This window comes from Apteryx mantelli, chromosome 16, assembly GCF_036417845.1.
Source record: "Apteryx mantelli isolate bAptMan1 chromosome 16, bAptMan1.hap1, whole genome shotgun sequence".
NCBI lineage: Eukaryota > Metazoa > Chordata > Aves > Apterygiformes > Apterygidae > Apteryx > Apteryx mantelli.
This window is the reverse complement of record NC_089993.1, coordinates 4,110,928-4,128,115: the sequence shown is the minus strand read 5'-3', so window position 1 is coordinate 4,128,115 and position 17,188 is coordinate 4,110,928. Positions and strand designations below refer to the sequence as shown.

Here is a 17,188-nt window from a genome sequence, read left to right as displayed (position 1 = left end):
GCTGCCTGGGACCCTGCAGTTGTGCAGGGAGCAGCCCTTGCTCTGAAGTGTCCAGGTCCAAAACACAGCACTGTCTGATCTGAGCAAGGAAACAACAAACCTCTGGTATCTCTCTGGGATATCAATGACCAAAGTACCCTGGAAACCTGCAGGACTGGGCACTATTTATCCAGGTGAGAAGTGCTTCACCCAGTTCTTCTGGGATCCCTAGCCATCGTGAACTAGATGGAGGAGAGCTGGCTCTGTGAGCAGAGTTCTGGGGCACTGCAAAACTTGCCTGCAGACTCAGTCTGGCAAGAGAGCAGTGCTCCTGAGTGGTCAGGATGTACCAAACCTGGGGCAGATTCTGAGCATGGTGCTGTATCCTTTGGCATTGAGGAGATCACAAGAGGGGGTTGCTACTGCAGGCGGTAGGGGCTCAGTTTCCATTTACCACATAAGTGAGAAGAGCCTGACTCATGGGCTCTCTCCCCCTCCTCCCTCCTCCTTGCTCTCATGTTTGCCCATTCCTGCAGCCTTAAAGGTCCCCTAAGACCTAGATGAACATGGGCAAGATTGCAAACTCCCCAGTTTTTAACAGGAGTGAGTCTTGACCCTTCTGTACTGCTGATCCAGAGGCCCGGGGCCCCAGCACCTGCTGCTGTGAGTCCCTCCTCCTGGGCCATGCTGGAGAGCTCAGAGACTCTCCTTTCCCCAGCTTTCCTCCATCAGACGAGGCGGAGGGCCAATCAGCTCCCTGCATAGGCACACTGGCCGAAGGGACACCTTCCTGCCCCACCAGGCCACGTCCTCGCTGCGGCCAGCCAAGCTCACACTTCCACGACACAGTCAGGTGAGTTTGTTCGGATAGCATCGGAGATCATCTTAGCTCCCGACTGGCCAATGCGGTTCCCCTGCAGGCTGGGAGAGGAGAGGAAAAGGGAGCAGAAGAGGAGAGGAGGAGTTCAGATTTGGTCACAGGGGAGAGCAGGATCCCAAGTGGGTACAAGAGAAGCTCCCCAGCTTTGCACCAACATCGTCTGCACCCTCCCCATGCCAGCCTGGAGCTCTTGCTGGGACCTTGGTCATGGAGTACTCTGGATTTGAAACCCTGGCAGCAGCAGGTAAGAGGTGATAGCAGGCCTCTGGGGAGCTGGGAGGGCTAAGCCAGCCTGGCCCTATGGTATTTTAGAGGGTGTTTGCCTTTTGGGATGGTTCTTTGCCCCAAAGGCATCCCTGGCCCTCCAGGGAGGAGTGGTGGGGCCTAGAATTGCGTGTGGATGTTCGCTGTCAGCCGGAAGGAGAGAACCCTGCTGGGTAGGTCCCTGTAGGGAGCTGGGAATGGGGCATTACTAGCAGTGGGGAAGGTCACGCATGTTCCCCTGACCATCCCTGAGGCCTTCCTTCCCCCTGCCTTACTGTCCAGTTCAGTGCTCAGCGGTCACTTACTTAACATATGTGAGGCCGTGGTTTCCCTTCAGAGCTGTGGCGATGCAGATGGCTCCGTCCATGCCCAGGGAGTTCTCCTGCAGGCTGCAGGGAGGCGACGAGGTCAGAAAGCATCAACCAAGATGTGGCCACAGGGAGGGAATTCCCGTAGCAGACACAGGGATGCTGTGACTCCTTATTTCTCAGTCTCGCCCCGGGAAACAGGATACTTACTTGAGCCTGCGAAGGCTACGGTTGACCTTCAGTGCGTTGGCCATCGCTTTGGCCCCTGCCACGCCGATGGAGTTTCCCCTCAAGCTGCGAAGGAAGGCAGGCCATGAGGAAGGGCAAGTGAGGCAGGCAGCACAGGATGACCTACAGCTCAGCCAGGCCCCGCGCTGTCCGTGGACAAGAGGAGAAGGCAGGAGAGGCAGCCCCATGCCAGCAAGCAGATGGCTGGGCAAGCTGGGGTCACCTGGACACTATGGTGGGTAGCAGCAGTGCTGAGCTGATGGGTAGGATCTCGGAGGCCCACAGGGAGCAGTGTCACAGCAACAGGGACTTGGGGGCCCCACCAAGCACTTACTCCAGGATCCGCAGGCTCTTGTTGACCATCAAGGCCTCTGCCAAAGCTTGGGCCCCAACTGTGCCAACCGAAGCCACCTGAAGGCTACAAGAGAACAGGGACCCTTCAGTGCCTGTCCTGAGTAGGCCACCACACCACATCAGGGCCCCCACCACAGCCTGGACACTTACTGGAGATCTGCCAGGGTTGTGTTGACCTTGAGTGCGGTGGACAGAGCGGCCATTCCTTCATCACCTATGGCATTCTCCTGCAAGCTAAGACATGCAAGCACCGTGTCAGCTCTTTGCACATCCTCCGCTGGCCCACCCCCCAGAGATGCGACTGAGGAGGGAGGACAGTGAGGAGAGACGTGGCAGCCCTAGAAGGGTTTGAGTTGCACCAACTGCCTACTTACTCAAGGCTGGCCAGGCTGCTGTTGGACTGTAGTGCTTGTGCCAGGGCCGTGGCAGCTTTTGCCTGAATGAAATTCCACTGTAAGCTACAAAAAGAGAATGGGATGTGAAGCCCTGGGCTGCATGATGTGAGGACTCCCCAGTCCCTCCAGGCTCAGCACCAGGAGCCAGCGAGCTCAGCACCCATCTGCTCACTGCCTCCAAAGTGATGGAGGCTCCGGGTGCCCCCATTCGCCCAGTACCTTTGGCAAGGCCCTGCTAGGTGAGCTATTGCCAAGCCCCATGGGTCCAGCCTGGATGGCATGATGCGGATCCCATGGGAGGACAATTTAGGGAAGCTGTTCTCATGTGACCCAGGAATAGAGTCCCTGCCTGATACCCACTGGAGAGGCTTAAAAATCAGGCATCAGAAACAAGCCAGGTCCAAGGGAAAACTCACTGGAGGGATGTGAGCGCCCGGTTCTCTTTCATCGCTAAAGCGATGGCCTTGCCGCCTTCGTCATGCAACAGGTTTGCTGCTAAGCTAGAGGCAAAGGACAGAGGACGCAAGTTACACACAGCTGGGTCCAACTTCAGTGACACAGTGCAGCAGTGTGAGTGCCCTCCTGGGCACAAACTTACTCCAGCTTCCTGAGGGTGCTGTTGGTCCGCAGGGCTCGGGCGATGGCGGGGCCCCCCTCTTTGCTGATGGAGTTCTCCCGCAGGCTAGGGAAAAACAGGGCAGAAACTTGCCTCAGGGTTGGAGAGAAGTGCCAAGGCCCTTTGCCCTCCTCTCTGGGGCTCTAACCATTTATTTCAAGGACAATCTTTCTGACTTGCATCCCCATCAGCATCTGCACCTCCATTCCCCACATCTCCAGGGAAATACGTGCTGCCAGCAAACAGAAACTGCTGCTTTTTCCATCTTTTTCTAAAAGAAGACAAGCATAAGGTATGACCTCAGGGTGTGGGGCTCTATACAATAACTTTGTCCAAGAGCTTTGACTGCCCTGTTGAAAGTAGAGAGTTAAATACTTCTGTCGTGATTTCTGTTCTAAGAAATGGACTAAAACTAGCTAAGCTCACTTGCCCAAGCAGCTATCGAGGTGGGCTGGCCTGTGAGCCAGTGAGGTTAGATTGGACCCAAACAGACACTGTGTCCAGCTATTATCTGCTCCTCAGAGCAGCTGGGTTTCAACTGTACAGCCTACACATTTGAAAACCATAGGCGCATCGGGGGGTTTTCCCAGCCTACCTTCCTTGCTGTAATTGTTTCATTGCTAGACACAGCTGAACTGATACTTGTCTCAAGGGGAGAAAATTAACAGCGAGAAGGGACTGTCAGCCGTATGAGGGACTGAGACTGCTTTCAGGATTCGAGAGCCCTTGTGGAAGCAAGTGGACACAAGCCCAGACTGCCAAGCAGGCTCCTGTGGCCCATGTAACGGCAGGGAACCATGCTGTTGTGCAAGCCAGGCTAGCCATGGTGGCAGCACTTTCACACAGGGGGGCCAGAAATGCCATCACTTACTTGAGGTTGATGAGTCCCTTGTTGGAGCAGAGAGCCCCTGTCAGCGCGGTGACCCCAGCGTTGCTGATCGAATTGCTCTGGAGACTAACACACATGACACAGGAGAGCGTTAGGATGGACCACTCTGGGCATCACCAGGTAGGCCATGGGATTGTGTTTGGGGTAAAAAGTGCCTATTTCGCTGGGAGTCCAGCCATGGGGAGGCAGGGGAGGGCCCTGTGATTTTGCAAGGTAAAGGAACAAACACAGTAGAAAAAGCAGTGGGAACCTAGCAAGGTCTGTGGGGCAAGGCTGGAGCCTGGCAGGAGCAGGCAGGCCAGGAGCAGCGTCTCACCACAGCGGGACAGCCTCTCTGCTGGCCCCCGAAAGGCCCCACTGAGCAGAAGTGACTGGGCTTGCCAGCACTTCTAGAGAGCCTTGTCCCCAGGCAGCCCGCACTGCGGCTGCCAGCTCAGCAAGGGATGTGGTTTCTGTGGTCTTTGGGTCCTTGTCAGCCTGTGGAAAGCCCGCCCCAGGGCTGGATGACACAGTCCAGCCCTGCAAAGAGCCCAGGGCAGAGCAGTTTGTCTTCCCGTGGCCACCAGCCCTCTGCTCTGGCCAGATGGGAGGAGCAGTCTTCACTGGCTGGCATTTCTGAAGGTGAAGCTTGCACCATTTCCCTGAGTGTCTACCAGCCCCACCTTGCTATTTTCTGACCTCATTAGTCATTGCATTTTGCATTTGCATTTGAGGGAAATTGCATTTGAGGGAAAAGGCCTCAAACTACTAGTATCCTTCAAAAGCAGGAAAAAATCACCATCTGGGTTGAGGATTAATTCCTTCAGCGCCCTCAGTGATGAAGGAAGGACCAGCTTGGCTGCTCCCTGCATTGCTTTGGGCTGTCCCAACTCTCTGCACGGCCCTCCAGCCTGCACGGAATATGCATGGCCTCATGCCCGGTCAGCAAACTGGGACAGGGAGACACAGGAAGGATCTGGGGGTGTTAGAAGGGGCAACTGAGGGCATGGGAGGGATCCAGGAAGGGTTGGGAGGTGTTGCTGGAGCGAGGAGGCTGGACTGGGCTCTGTATGGTTGAGCAGAGGGGAAGTAGGACATGAATCTGCAGGATACCAGACCTCCTCAGCTCCTCAGCTGAGAGCAAAGTGGTTTTAATTAACATTCCCATTCTAAAGATATTCACAATGCTAGAAACCCTACCAGGAGAGATGCAGGAACTCACTGCCATGTGCCAGGCAGGCAGCTTCACCAAGACCCCAAGCGGAAGGTTCCCAAGGCTCCTCTAGCCTTTCCCTTCACGCATCTTCCCCTGCCCGATCCCCAGAGACACGACAGAGGAGGGCAGACAACGACGGGAGATGTGGCAGCCCTAGGAGGGTTTGAGCTGCATCCAGCTGCAGTGAGTGATCTAGGGCCAGACCCCACCAGCAGGGCAGTAAGACAGCCAGGGGCTGCTGAGTGCGAAGGACTTACTCAAGGCTTTGCAGACTGTGATTCACCTTCAGAGCTTCAGCCAAGGCGACCGAGCCGTTGTCTCCTACAGAGTTGCTGGAGAGTCTACGACACAAGGGGAAGATGCATTACCAGCAGCCACAGCTGCACTGGAACCACAGCCAGCAGCGTGGGGCTCACGATCCCCCCGTGCTCTAGCAGCACTTGACCAGCTTTGCTGGCCTTCCCTTTCTGAGGCCAAGCATAGATCTGCCAGCAAAAAAATCATCTTCAGCATGCTTCCCACAGTCCTGAGGCATGGCCTGACTGCAGAGAGAGGCGGCATGACTGGCCCGGCACCCTGCCCTGTGCTGCTGGGGGGGACATGGCCTTCATTTGGGGTAGCATCCCCTGGAGCATGCACGGAGACCCTTCCTCTTAGCTACATCGTGAGCATCCCCGCATTCGCAGCAAGACGGGCTGATGGATGGTAACATGAGCTGGTACAAGCTGGGAATGGACCCCGTCCCCTTTGAACACTGCCCTTGTGGAGGGGCTAACGCTGCAATCACAGCACCTGGGGAACAGCCAGCACAACCAGTGACTCCCGTTTCCCCAAGAAGACCAAGTTCATCCTTGGCAGGTGAAGAGGGGATCCTGGCTGTGTCCTGAGCTCGGCCCTGTTCTGCTGTGGGAAGTTTCCCAGACACCTTCACGTGTGTGTTTGCAGTGAGTCTCTGACTCTGGCTCCCCATCTTGCACAGTCAGCCTTTCCAGTGGACCCTCTGCCCCCAGCCTCACGCGCTGTGGCTATATCAGTAAGAAAAGCCAGCCAGGGACCCTTCTCTAGCCCCGAGGCCCAGTGGCATGGCTGTGGCTATGCAGCTAAGGCCTTCTCCTGCCCAAGACACACAGCTACATCTGAGCTGCCTGGTGAGAGCAGCCCTTAGTCCATGTTATCTCCCAGTGCCCAGCCACTGCATGGGAGAGAGCAACTGCCCTGGGCAAAGCTGTGCCAAGGCATGCTGCCCGTGAAGGCACTGGGTGACCGGGACAGTGCTCTGGCCTGGTATCGGTGCAGATGGCAACCGTGGTGGCGGATGCCTTTAAGAAGACCTGTTGGCATCATGGCCACTCTGGAGATGGGCAGGCAGGAGGCAGGAGTGCCGATGCAGGGGCCTGTCTTGCACCACACAGAACCAGTGTCCTGTTGGGACCTGGGAATGCCCTCAGGGGTCTCAACGCTGGTCTCTGCCCCGCTTGGCACCCTGGGGTGAACTGCCTCCACCTGCAGAGTAGTGCACTGCCACCCCCACAAACACTGGAAGTTTGCCCCAAACTGTTTCTGCTCCAACAAGAAGCAGGAGTTTGCTGCAGTCTAATTTCTATCCTGCTTATGGGCCAAATGATATCCCTGTTCTTGTATCAACATTGTCTTTTAGCTGACATAGCTTTTAATGTATCCATAGGGCCTGGGGATCCACTGCTCACCTCTTCTGGAGGGAAGGCTCAGCCTCTTGGTTCGGTTCGTGACTGCCTGCTCCCTGCTTCCCCAGAGGTATGTACAGCATCTCTGCACAGTTGAGCTCAAAGCGATTCTGCCGTCCTTCCCACCCTTCACCCATGAGAACCCCTTTGGACAAAGCTAGCAAAATCTGCCCTAGCTGTATACCAGGGCCTAGACCCCTGCCTGTAGCTCATGCCCACAGATCCCAGGGGAGCTCAGTGCTGGCATCACCATCCCTCGGCCTGTTACAGCTATTCATATTGCCTCTGCCAACTCTTACATCAGTTCCTTGAGGCTGCAGTTCTGCTTCAGCGCCTCTGCGATTTTCCTTGCACCGTGGGCTCCAATGGAGTTTTTCTGCAGGCTGCAGAGGAGAGGAAGTCACCCATGAACATCAGCCAGCTCAAGGTACATCTCCATCAGGGTGGCACTTGCACCTCCTCGTCCTCTTTAGACTGTTCCTCAGCTCTGGCAATGCCCTTCCACCCTGTGTGCACTCTGAGGACAGTTCAGGCTGGGAAATAGGTACCCAAGGGATCACTCTGTACCTTTTTGACTGTCTCTAAAGTTCTGGGAGGTCTTTGCCATGAGAGGTGGCATGGGGAAGGTAAAGTGGGTTCACTGCCTCTCCCAGTTCAGGAGAACTGGGGAAAGGAGAACTATGGGAAAGGCCAGGCTCTGCCGCTCACTGTGCGCAGCCAGCTGGCCACAAGGATGCAGCCAAGCTGGGCCGCGACTGAGCCAGCGCGTGGTCTGCCAGGTGGCCAGCAGGAGCAGGGCCCGGGGGGGCATCAGGTCGCAGTCACTCACTGCAAGGTCGTCAACCTGTGGTTGGTTAAAAGGGCCTCGGCCAGGAACATGGCGCCTTCCTCCTTTATCGCATTGTGCTGCAGGCTGCAAGGAAAGAGAGGAGTAGAGCAATGCCCAGCTTCTGCTGCAGCTGGGTGGAAAGGCAGCGTCTGCTGCTCACCCCACAGACCCACAGCCCCACGCCCTAGGCAGGCATGCAGAGCAGGAGCCCCCTGCCTCGGCACTTGCTTGTCCCATCCATCTCTTAGCTCTTTTGCTCCAGTCTCTGGCATGAGAAGGGTGGCTGGGCCCTAAACATCTCTGCTCAGGGCTCCTCCTCCCTTCTGTCCCACACTATTTTCCTCCTCAGAGCTTGCTTGGCTAGAAGTATTTTTTTCATTTAGGAAGGTAGACATTTCAAACTCCATGTTGACTTAAGTAAGTTGTCTCAATGGAGAAAACCCAAATCAGCAATGAAAAAAAGACCCCTAGACTCTTTGGTGTCATTTGGGGGCCAAATGAAATACTTGGCCAGAAACAATGGAGGTGGTGACTCCAGCTCATGGAAGGTGAGACCTCTCGGCCTCCCTTGCTTCACTGCCCACCAGACTGCCTGCACCCTGAGAGCCCAGCACGGGGGCTGCCCCAGCTCTGCACCCACTGAAGCTGAGAGCCAGGGGGGTCCCAGCAGCTCCAGCCTGGGGCTGCCCCAGGGAGCCAGGTCTCTGCTGTGCAGCTCAGTTTGGTGAATTGCCCAAAGCAGAGATGTTTGAAACCCAGAGGTTGGAGCACCATCTCTGTGCTTGCTGCCTGACCCAGCTGGCTCTGCAGGGCTGAACCAGATTCTGCCCTGGGCTCCTCAGGTGCTGGCCCACAAGGGGAGGAAAAGCTGGATGGGATAAGGCATGGCTACAGGGAAGCTTGTCTTAGGAATCTGCTCCCAGAGGTGCTGTGGAAGTTGAAAGTGGGAGACTTACTTCAGGGAGAGCAGGACTTGATTATTTTTCAGTGCATCAGCCAGCGCTTTTGCTCCTTTGGGGCCGATGGAGTTGCTTCTCAGGCTGGGCCAAGGCAGGGGGGAGACAGGCAGAAAGCCAAGGTTAGCAAACTGAGAGCAGCAGGCACCCCCCTGTGCAGAGGCTGGCTCTCTGACCGCGGGTCTCCAAGAGGGATGTGCCCGGTTCAGGCCAAATGCCTCCACATGGCATGATCTTGGGCCCACCGTGCTCCTTCAGCCATAGTGCCTCTGCGGATGTCCCCGTGTCCCCCAGGTGGTCCATGTCTGGGTGGGATGCTCATGGAGAGATGCAGCCAGGAAGCAGGAGAGATGGGGTAGGTCCATCTCAGTCCCGTTTGCTTGGCCCAGCAAAAGGGCACTTGGTGCCACATTCAGCACCACTAATGACCATAATTGCTTTCAGTTTGGTATTTCTTAACGAACCCACATGGTGGAACTGCAGCAGGTAGAATCCCCTGCAGCAAGCTCACTGGCATCTTCCCCCTATGGGGGGTGGGGGGGCCTATGGCAATGGGGTCAGTTGGTGCTCCAAGGCCTCCAAGCCCATCTGCAGGCACACTGCCACCCAGCTTTCCCAGCAGGCTGCCTGGTACCCACATCCTCCTCACCCCCATAAGCAGGGTCCTCGGCACCCCTGTTTACCAGGCAGATGCCAGAGCTTCACTGCCTGCTCTCAGGGGCGCCCATTGGCATGGCATGCTCTGCTCAGAGGTGCCCAGAGCATCGCTGTCACCAAGTCCTTCCCCTTCCCCACTGGGTCTGGCCATTTTGCTGAGTTGGTGTTTGGGGAAATCAGCTGACCCTCGCTCCACACAGCCAACTACAGGCAGTAGGCGCCGAGGCCAAGCAGGTACTGCTGTGGTGGGGCACCAGGCCAGCAGCTCACAAGAGTTATATTTGCCTGTTTAGCAGTGCAGCTTGGGGGGCTGAAGGCCACCCTCAGGTCAGAGGAGAGGCCAAGTCAGGTGAGGTTTGGCTCTGCTTTGGTCATGGGAATGGCTGAAGCGCTGCCAATCCCAGCAGGGATTGCACAGCGTGAATTAGTAACAGGGTAACTTACTCCAGTGCCATCAGGCTCCTGTTGACCATCAGCGACCTGGCCAGTGCTTTGGCTCCCTTATTGCTGATCTGGTTTTCTGCCAAGCTGTCCAGAAAAAAAAATCAGATGTCTTTTGGGGGAGAAAGAGGCTCTGACAGCCCCTGGCATGTCTGCAAGCCCTGCTGGCTGCGCTGAGGCCATGGATGTAGCTGGAAGAGGCATACCAGAGGGCACCCAGAGGAGAGTGATGACGAGTATTTGTTTGGTTCACATTACAACTCCTCCATGCTTTGCAAAGTAGATAATGCTTAGAGGTATTCCCATTTGGGGTGAACACCAGGCAGGGGATTGCAAGGACAGGCTGGAAGGGGAGTTTCTAGACTTTGAATTCAGTCATGCTGTGACTCTCGCAGCCTCTGCACTGAAGCTGCTGGGCTGGGATCTGGGCAGCTCTCTTGTTCCTGCCTGCCCCCTAGTAGACCGCAGAGCACAGATCTGTGCAGGGACATGCAGCCAGAGACAAGGAAGGGAAGGGACACAGGGAAAGAGGGGATCTGTCTGCTCGGGGCTGGGTGTCTCCCCCTGTGCCCATCCCTGCCACGTCAGCCACTCTAATCTTTGCTTAGCCTCATGTGTCTAGCAAACAGCCAGGACTTTGGGAAGCAAATTCTCAGGACAAGCAATATGTGGCTTGCTACCCAAATTACAGGTTTAGGAATGACAAAGGGGCAGGAATCTGGCTAAAAATAACCAAGGTGGGTGACACCAGTCAGGGCCTTGGATGGTTGATGGTCTGCATGGGAGGCAAACGGAGGGCTGCTGGTAGCAGATGTCCCTGAGAAACTAGGCGAGACAGCCTGCCCAGCTGCCACAAGCATGTTCCCAAAGATGGGGTAAGAGCAGCTCCAGCACAGAGCCTGAGCACAAGAGAGCTCCACGCGAGGCCATCCATGTGGCCTGGCACCCTGGGGAGTCAGTGGGAAAGCCACTTCAGAGGCCCCGCACCCTGGTTTCTGAGGTCACTCCCTGCCTTCACTCTGTGCATCTCCCTTAGCTGCTCCCCACAGGAATGGCCCTGTCTGGCCTGGGCTGGGTCCTACCTGAGCTTCTGGATCTGACAGTCCTTCACACTCAGCATGCTGCCCAGCAGTTCCATCACGTTGTCCTTAAACTGGTTGTTGTCCAGCCTGGAGAGGAACACAAAACAGAAACAAGAAGTCCTCAGGGCAGAAATGCAGTCCTCGGGGCAGAGCTGTCTGCTGATGGGCCTACACCCCCCACAGACACCTGGGATTTTGAGTTACAGAGCACAGAAAAATGGGAGCAGTCCAATGTCCCTGCTTACTTCTCCTGCTGCAATCCCATGGCAACTTACCTGAGGTTGTGGCAGAAGAGGAGCTGGGAGAGCAGACTCTTACAGACATTATAAGTGAGGCAGTTGGAGAGGTTTGTCTCCTCCATGCAAACATCGGAGACCTGCAGGAGATAGGCCAGGGCAGAGCAGTTCACTGGTGTTAGCATCCCAGACAAACTCTCATTCTTCATTGCTTCTTCCACAGTCTTAGCAATCTCCATGTGCTGAATTTCATACAGGCACTGCATGGTGTTTACTGTCCTTGAGGAGATAACATAGTCTGTGTTCAGGCAGCCCTGGAGAAAGCTGATTGCTTGGCTCCTGAAGCTGTTGTGCTCATCCTTCATGAGGAGCCATCCAGAGAGCAGCTTGTTCACCTGTGGGGAGAGAAGCCCAGAGAGAAAACGCACAAAGATATCAAGCTGCCCATCCTCTGCCTGCAGGGACCTCTGAACAGCATTCTTGAAATGATTGAGGAAACCCAACTTGGGCCAGGACATGCCACTCTCCGTGAAGAGGTCAAATATTGCTCGCTTGGCAGCAGTGTAATAGTAAATGGCCGCTAAAAACTCCTGAATGGTCAAGTGGGAGAAATAATAGGCTGTGAAGGACTGCATCTCTTCTTTGAGCAACAGTCTACTGCACAAGCTGCTCTGCAGCAAGGAAAGGTCTATGCCATATGTCTTCATGTCCTGTTCATAAAACACATACTTCCTTTTGAGCAGGCCATAGAAAGCCAGTCTGCCCAGGTTACCCATGATTTTCTTGCTGTTGTTCACAGCTTGCTCTATCCTGAGTGTCTCTCTCTGCTTTTCTGGCCAGTCACTGCTCAAAGCCATTTTAAAATAGTAGGAATAGATTTCTGACAAGGTCTTAGGAACAACTGTCATTTCTTGGGATTGATCAGTGCTATTTTTTAGATAATAACCTATTGAAGAACCAGAAATCCAGCAAAAGCCAGGAACTGTACACATGATGTGTAAAGATCTGTTAGCCTTGATGTGATGCAGTACTTGACTGGATAAGTCTCTGTTGTCAAGGAACATCTGGTCCAAAAAGTCTTTCATCTCTGCAGCTCTGAAACCTCTTATTTCTGTCATGCGGTCAACAAGCCCACCGGGGATTTGGCTGGCCGCTGTTGGCCTTGAAGTAACCCAGACAGAAGCCTCCTGCAGCAGGTTGCCCCGTATAATATTGGTGATCAAGTTGTCCACTTGAATCTCCTTCTTGGGATCAGTGCAAACTACTGTGTTGGAAAAATCCAAGGGAGTCTTAAACTCATCCAAGCCATCCAGGATGAGCAGCGTCCTGGCGGTTCCTGCAGAGATGCAGTTTGGCTCAGTGATGTGAGGGAACGCTGACCGGATGAGCCTCTCGGCAGAGAGTTTCTCATAGGTGTTGAGTTCCCGGAAGGTGAGGGGCAGCACAAAAATTATGTCCCTGTTGATCTCCCCCTTTGCCCAGGTGTAGACGAACAGTTTCACCAGTGTGCTTTTGCCAATTCCAGCCACTCCCACAGTCATGGAGATCCGAGGGGGGATGCTGACCTTGGAGAGAGGCAGGAAGAGCTTCTCTAAAGGGATGCTTTTGGATACGTTTCTTAGGCCTTTGGTGACTTCGATCTGCAGGATGTCATGCTCCTTCTGCTGGATATCTGTCAAGCCCTCCACCAGCAGGAGGTTTGTGAGTCGCTGCAGGGGGCCCATCTCCAAGCCATTCCCATAGTAATTTTGGAGGCTCTCCAAGTGCTTCTGCACCATTGGTTCTGTGCAGAGAGAAACAAAATGGGGGGGGGGGCAGGAGAAGGATGATAGCCATGAATGTAAATGAGAGACAGTGCTTTACTTTCCTCCCATTCCTATGAAGAGGGGAAACCACCCGAAGCCTTAACATCCAGGCAGGAAAGTATGTGTCAGGGCCCTGAGTGCACTAGTAGGCCTAAACGGCCCTGACCAGCCTCCCCTGGGGCCTCCCCCAACAGCCCCTGCCCAGGGACTCCATTTAACCTCAGGACTGGGCCTTCAGTCTCTGCCTGGGCTATGTTGTAGGTGTACTTGTCTCCAGCTCCATCACAGCTGTGCCTGTGCTTGGCTACGGACCTCGCTGATCTACTGAACTGATCTGTGGACTGTCTTCCCAGCGTGACCTCAGACCTGCCTCATCACTATGCACTTTTCCTGGCAGTCACCGGACTGGGTCAGACCCTGATTACCCTCACCAGACCTGATCCTGACCTGCAGATTGACTTCCCAGCCTGACCTCGGACCTGCCTCCTCACCGTGGACTTACCTGATGATGTGAACTCCTGGTTGGACCTGGCTACCAGCTCTGGAACTGTCCTGCTCACCTTGCTCAGGTACTTTGGGACTGGGCCCTGGCTAGTGAGGCCCCTGCTGCCCTGCCAGCCATGTCATCATGCTTGGCTCCCTGTCCCTCAGGGAGCAGCTGGCCCTTGCTGCTCTCCAGCAGTATATTTAAACCATATCTTTAAATCCCACATCGAAGGTCACAGGCTGAACAGGCAGGGGATGGCACTGTGAAAGGCACAGATCAGATACGTGGCTGCCCTTCAACCAGAAGGGAAAACAGGAAAACATCCCCTTGCAAGAGGGTGCAAGGAGAGCAGCCAGTGGTGGACAGGGTCAGGGAGGCCCTGTGGCCCCTCGATGTACAGCTGTCTTCCTCCTGTCACCCTGCTGTTTCCAGCCCAGCTGCTGTGCTCCCCAGCCATGCAGGAGCTGTGTCCAGCCCAGCAGGCACGGGGTGGTTTGTGTGATCTGCACATTGAGGAGATTAAAAACTCCTCCAAAGCATCCCCAGACCCACTCTGGATATATCCGATTGAAGCTCTCAGAGGAGTTGTGATTGCACTGGGCTTTCTGCGCTCTGGTGAGGTGTCAGTCCCTTGGGACGGCGGCTGCGCCTTGCTTGGTGTTTGTGCAGTGCTGAGTATGCAGATGGCACTCAGCAGTAGCTTAACAACAGTCATTTACAGCTTTAAATAGAGTACAAGATGTCTTGTAAAGGATCTGCTCGCTGGTGGCTGACAGACATGGAGCACGGTGAGAAGTGAACTCCTGATGCCTCTAGCCAGCAAGTCGTTTATCCTGCACTCCCCAATTACCAGCCAGGCAGCTCCTTCCTGATTGCATTATTCCATCTTCCCCACTCAAAGCAGCAGGGAAGTTGCATTTCACTAGCTAGGTGGCAATTCATTAAGCAGAACCCCAGAAAGTTATTTATATTGAAGTGCAACATAAAACAGGGACCAGAGATGAGACAGAAGCTGATGTTGGGGCTGGTGCCTTTGGTTAGTGAGCCCAGAGGAGAGGTCTCCAAGCTGGGGTCTGAGTCTGGAGGCTGCAGTTTAGCATGTCTGATATGTTCTCCTTGATTTCTCCCCCTTCCCAGGCTGCAGATTAGTCTCAGAGGGTGCATGGCCCACCTGAGGTCCTGCTGCATCTCTGATAATGGCATTGCTGCACTGGGGTGGCAGTAGAGGATTCATCCCAATTCTGTCAGACTGTCTGAGCGAATTCCCTGGGACGTGCCATCTTCCAAGGGTAGGTAAGGTGTCTGTGCTGTATTCCCCTGGAGATGCCTCTTTCTCTCCTGTGACTCACACAAGCCTAGATGCTGGCTTAGTCCTTGACCACCACTCTGCTCTGCCTACGAGGGGCATGAGCCATTGCCCCCAGTGTGGCCACTGATGAATGCCAGCGCTGCCCATAGAGGTGCACTGAGAGCCCGGAGGAAGGCCTTTCAGACCTGGCATGCAGCTCTTGTCACCCCCTGCCGCCCCCAGCCAAGTCCTTCCCCAGCCAAGGCTGGAGGAGGCCCTAGAACAACCTCATCACTCATGCAGGACTCCTGACCCTGACTGAGCTGCCAAACGCAACCTGGCTCTGCGCACATCTCAGGGGTGCTCCGGCAAGCACCCATAACCAGGGAACATGCCCACGGACACCCTGCGTTGGGCCCAAATATGGCCTGCCTACCATAGACGGTGATGTGGAGGTAGAGCTGGGAATTGGTGGTCTCGATGAAGGTCTGCAAGGACTGTGAGGCGTGGCTGCCTTTGCCAGCCAGGACATCCACCACGGCCCTCACCTGCTCCGGCACGGAGCTTGCCTCCTGCACACGGCTGGCCTCCTCCGCCGTGAGGAGGTCCAGCTTCCGCAGGTAGCAGATGATCTCCTCCAGGAACTGGGGCGAGATGGACCTTACCAGCTGCTTCCGGTAGCGATTGATCCAAGCCTCTGTGGGAGAGGAGAGCAAGGGGGTATGAGCCCTGGGTGCGTTGCAAGGGGGCAGTGGGAACCACAGTAATGGAGCACCTGATCCAACTGTGATGATGGCCCTACTTTGAGCAGGGAGTGAACTAAAGCCCTTCAGAGGGATCTGCCACCTAACAAAGCCCTCCTTGGGATGATGTCATCCCAAAGCTGTGGCAGGCTATTTTATTAGGAGCTGCTCGGTCAAGGCAGCAGCTATAGAAATCAGAGCCAAAGAAACCTAAGAACATGATCATGAAATGACATTTCTTCCTGGAAACAGAGTACATGCAGAGATAAAAGTCTAAGGAAGACCATTTGTCTCCAGAGAGAACTGTTCCCGCTGTGCCCGCACAGCAGTCCCCAAGCCCTTGGACCAGGACTCTATCAATCTTCACACCTCAGCACCCCATCTCACCATGTTTTTAATAGAAAACTCTACCAAGCTGATGGATTTCCTTCAACCACTGCCCATCCCTCTGGCCAATGGACCACAGCTTGGCAACCAGTGTCCTGTGGCATGGATGTAGGGCTCTAAGGAGTTTAAGATACCTGGGTGGCCTTTCAAAAGACACATCTCTAGGACTCTGTTGTGTCACTGCGCCCCTCCCAAAGGGGATACAAACAGACCTGCACTACCAAAGTCATCCCTTCAGTGCAAATCCCCCACGTCATTCAAACAGTCACGTTTAGCATGTGGTTCCCACAGCAATGCAGAACCACAGCCTGGCCTGACAACCCTGCAGATTTCCGCTTTTTCAGTTCAGCACTGCTCCATCTGGCCACCTTCTGCCTGCCCTGCTGCCACTCACCTTCCATCAGAGGCCTCCCGTGACATCAGTGATCCCTGGGCAAGGAGTGCGCTGTTTGCAGCAGCACAGCCGTCAGCCTGTGCCCACCACCTTCCCATGGACTGCCCCGGCGTCCTCTCTGGCAGGGTCACAGCAGATGGCACATCAGTTGAGGCTCCTGCTGCTGCACTCAGCCTTTATCCATTTTCCTGGTGGAACAAGAGGAAAAGCCTCAGTAGCAATGTGGGAGGGAGCCTGCCTTGAGCTAGCGCTTTGCTAACTGGTGTTGAGCAAAGGGTCCGTCCCCCTGCAGCGCGCTGGGAGCATGGGGAGGAACGAACCTCCCAGGGCAGGAGAGCTCAGCCTGGTGGGCTGTGGATGAGCCACCTCCAGCTGAGAACAGCTTGTGCTAGCTCAGTCCAGAGAAGTGTCTGCGATGCAGCTAGCCAAGCTGCCAGCTGAAAGAGCTGAGCCAGAAGCTCCCGAAGGAGAAGCCTCCCTGGTGCTGGCACACAGAGACGCTGGCTGAGCCGGTGGCTCCGAGCTGTCCCACAGCCCACTGCCACATGCCACGGTTCCACACCAGCATTCCGGCTGCTCACACAGAGCTCACGTGCCAATACTTGGCACTGCGCTACCCGATCCTCTGATATTAAAACGCAGCAGCATTCATCAGCTTTTGATGAATCAGACTTGGCAGGAGGCAGTGCAAGGACCGTAGTGCCGCAGCATCCCTGTCCAAATGCCCAGGCTCCACATGCCTTCTTAGTGCCTTCACCACAACCATTTATGCCAGTGCTTTTCTTGGGCAGATGGTGATCGTTTTAATTGCCCATATGAGGACACCAGTCCCCCGGGCCATCTGCAGGGTGCCCAGCAAGCGTTCAAGGGCCAGCATCAGCGCCTGAGGGACAGCAGGACTATGAATCGTTTGTGAATTTTCTTTCTCTTTGTCAGAAAGGAAGTTGAGGCAAAACTACAGAGGGCCCATTTCAGTTTCGAACTCACTTCACTGCCGTCCCAAGCCTCCATCACAGCTTGCTTAGCGGTGGCAAACACCACATCCTGTTGCAGAGCTCTGTAGACACTCCAT

The 17,188-nt window shown here is 55.1% G+C and overlaps 1 protein-coding gene across 2 annotated transcripts; it reads right to left on the bottom strand.

Annotated features, from left to right (window-relative positions):
- Nucleotides 1–680: 680 nt before the first annotated feature.
- NLRC3 (NLR family CARD domain containing 3) lies at nt 681–16,310 on the bottom strand. 2 transcript variants are annotated; one of them, XM_067306449.1, is made up of 18 exons: nt 16,117–16,310; nt 15,029–15,289; nt 11,052–12,795; nt 10,777–10,863; nt 9,698–9,781; nt 8,597–8,680; nt 7,641–7,724; nt 7,111–7,194; nt 5,366–5,449; nt 3,896–3,979; nt 3,007–3,090; nt 2,825–2,908; nt 2,388–2,471; nt 2,164–2,247; nt 1,994–2,077; nt 1,642–1,725; nt 1,429–1,512; nt 681–900 (listed from the first exon to the last, which is right to left on the bottom strand). In XM_067306449.1, the coding sequence occupies exons 1-18, from the start codon at nt 16,121–16,123 to the stop codon at nt 810–812; spliced, it is 3,282 nt and encodes a 1,093-aa protein (XP_067162550.1). In that variant the 5' UTR covers nt 16,124–16,310; the 3' UTR covers nt 681–809. The 2 variants fall into 2 exon arrangements, with proteins under 2 accessions (XP_067162550.1, XP_067162551.1); XM_067306450.1 differs by having other exon boundaries at nt 15,141–15,289.
- Nucleotides 16,311–17,188: the final 878 nt, after the last annotated feature.

What these genes read in the sequence shown, in the direction of transcription:
- NLRC3 (XM_067306449.1), bottom strand. An exon ending in CCTCCACATCACCGTCTATG is followed by an intron (nt 12,796 to 15,028) that starts GTAGGCAGGCCA and finishes CTCTCTGCACAG; the next exon opens with AACCAATGGTGCAGAAGCAC. An exon ending in AAGGGACTCATCAACCTCAA is followed by an intron (nt 3,091 to 3,895) that starts GTAAGTGATGGC and finishes GTTTTTCCCTAG; the next exon opens with CCTGCGGGAGAACTCCATCA.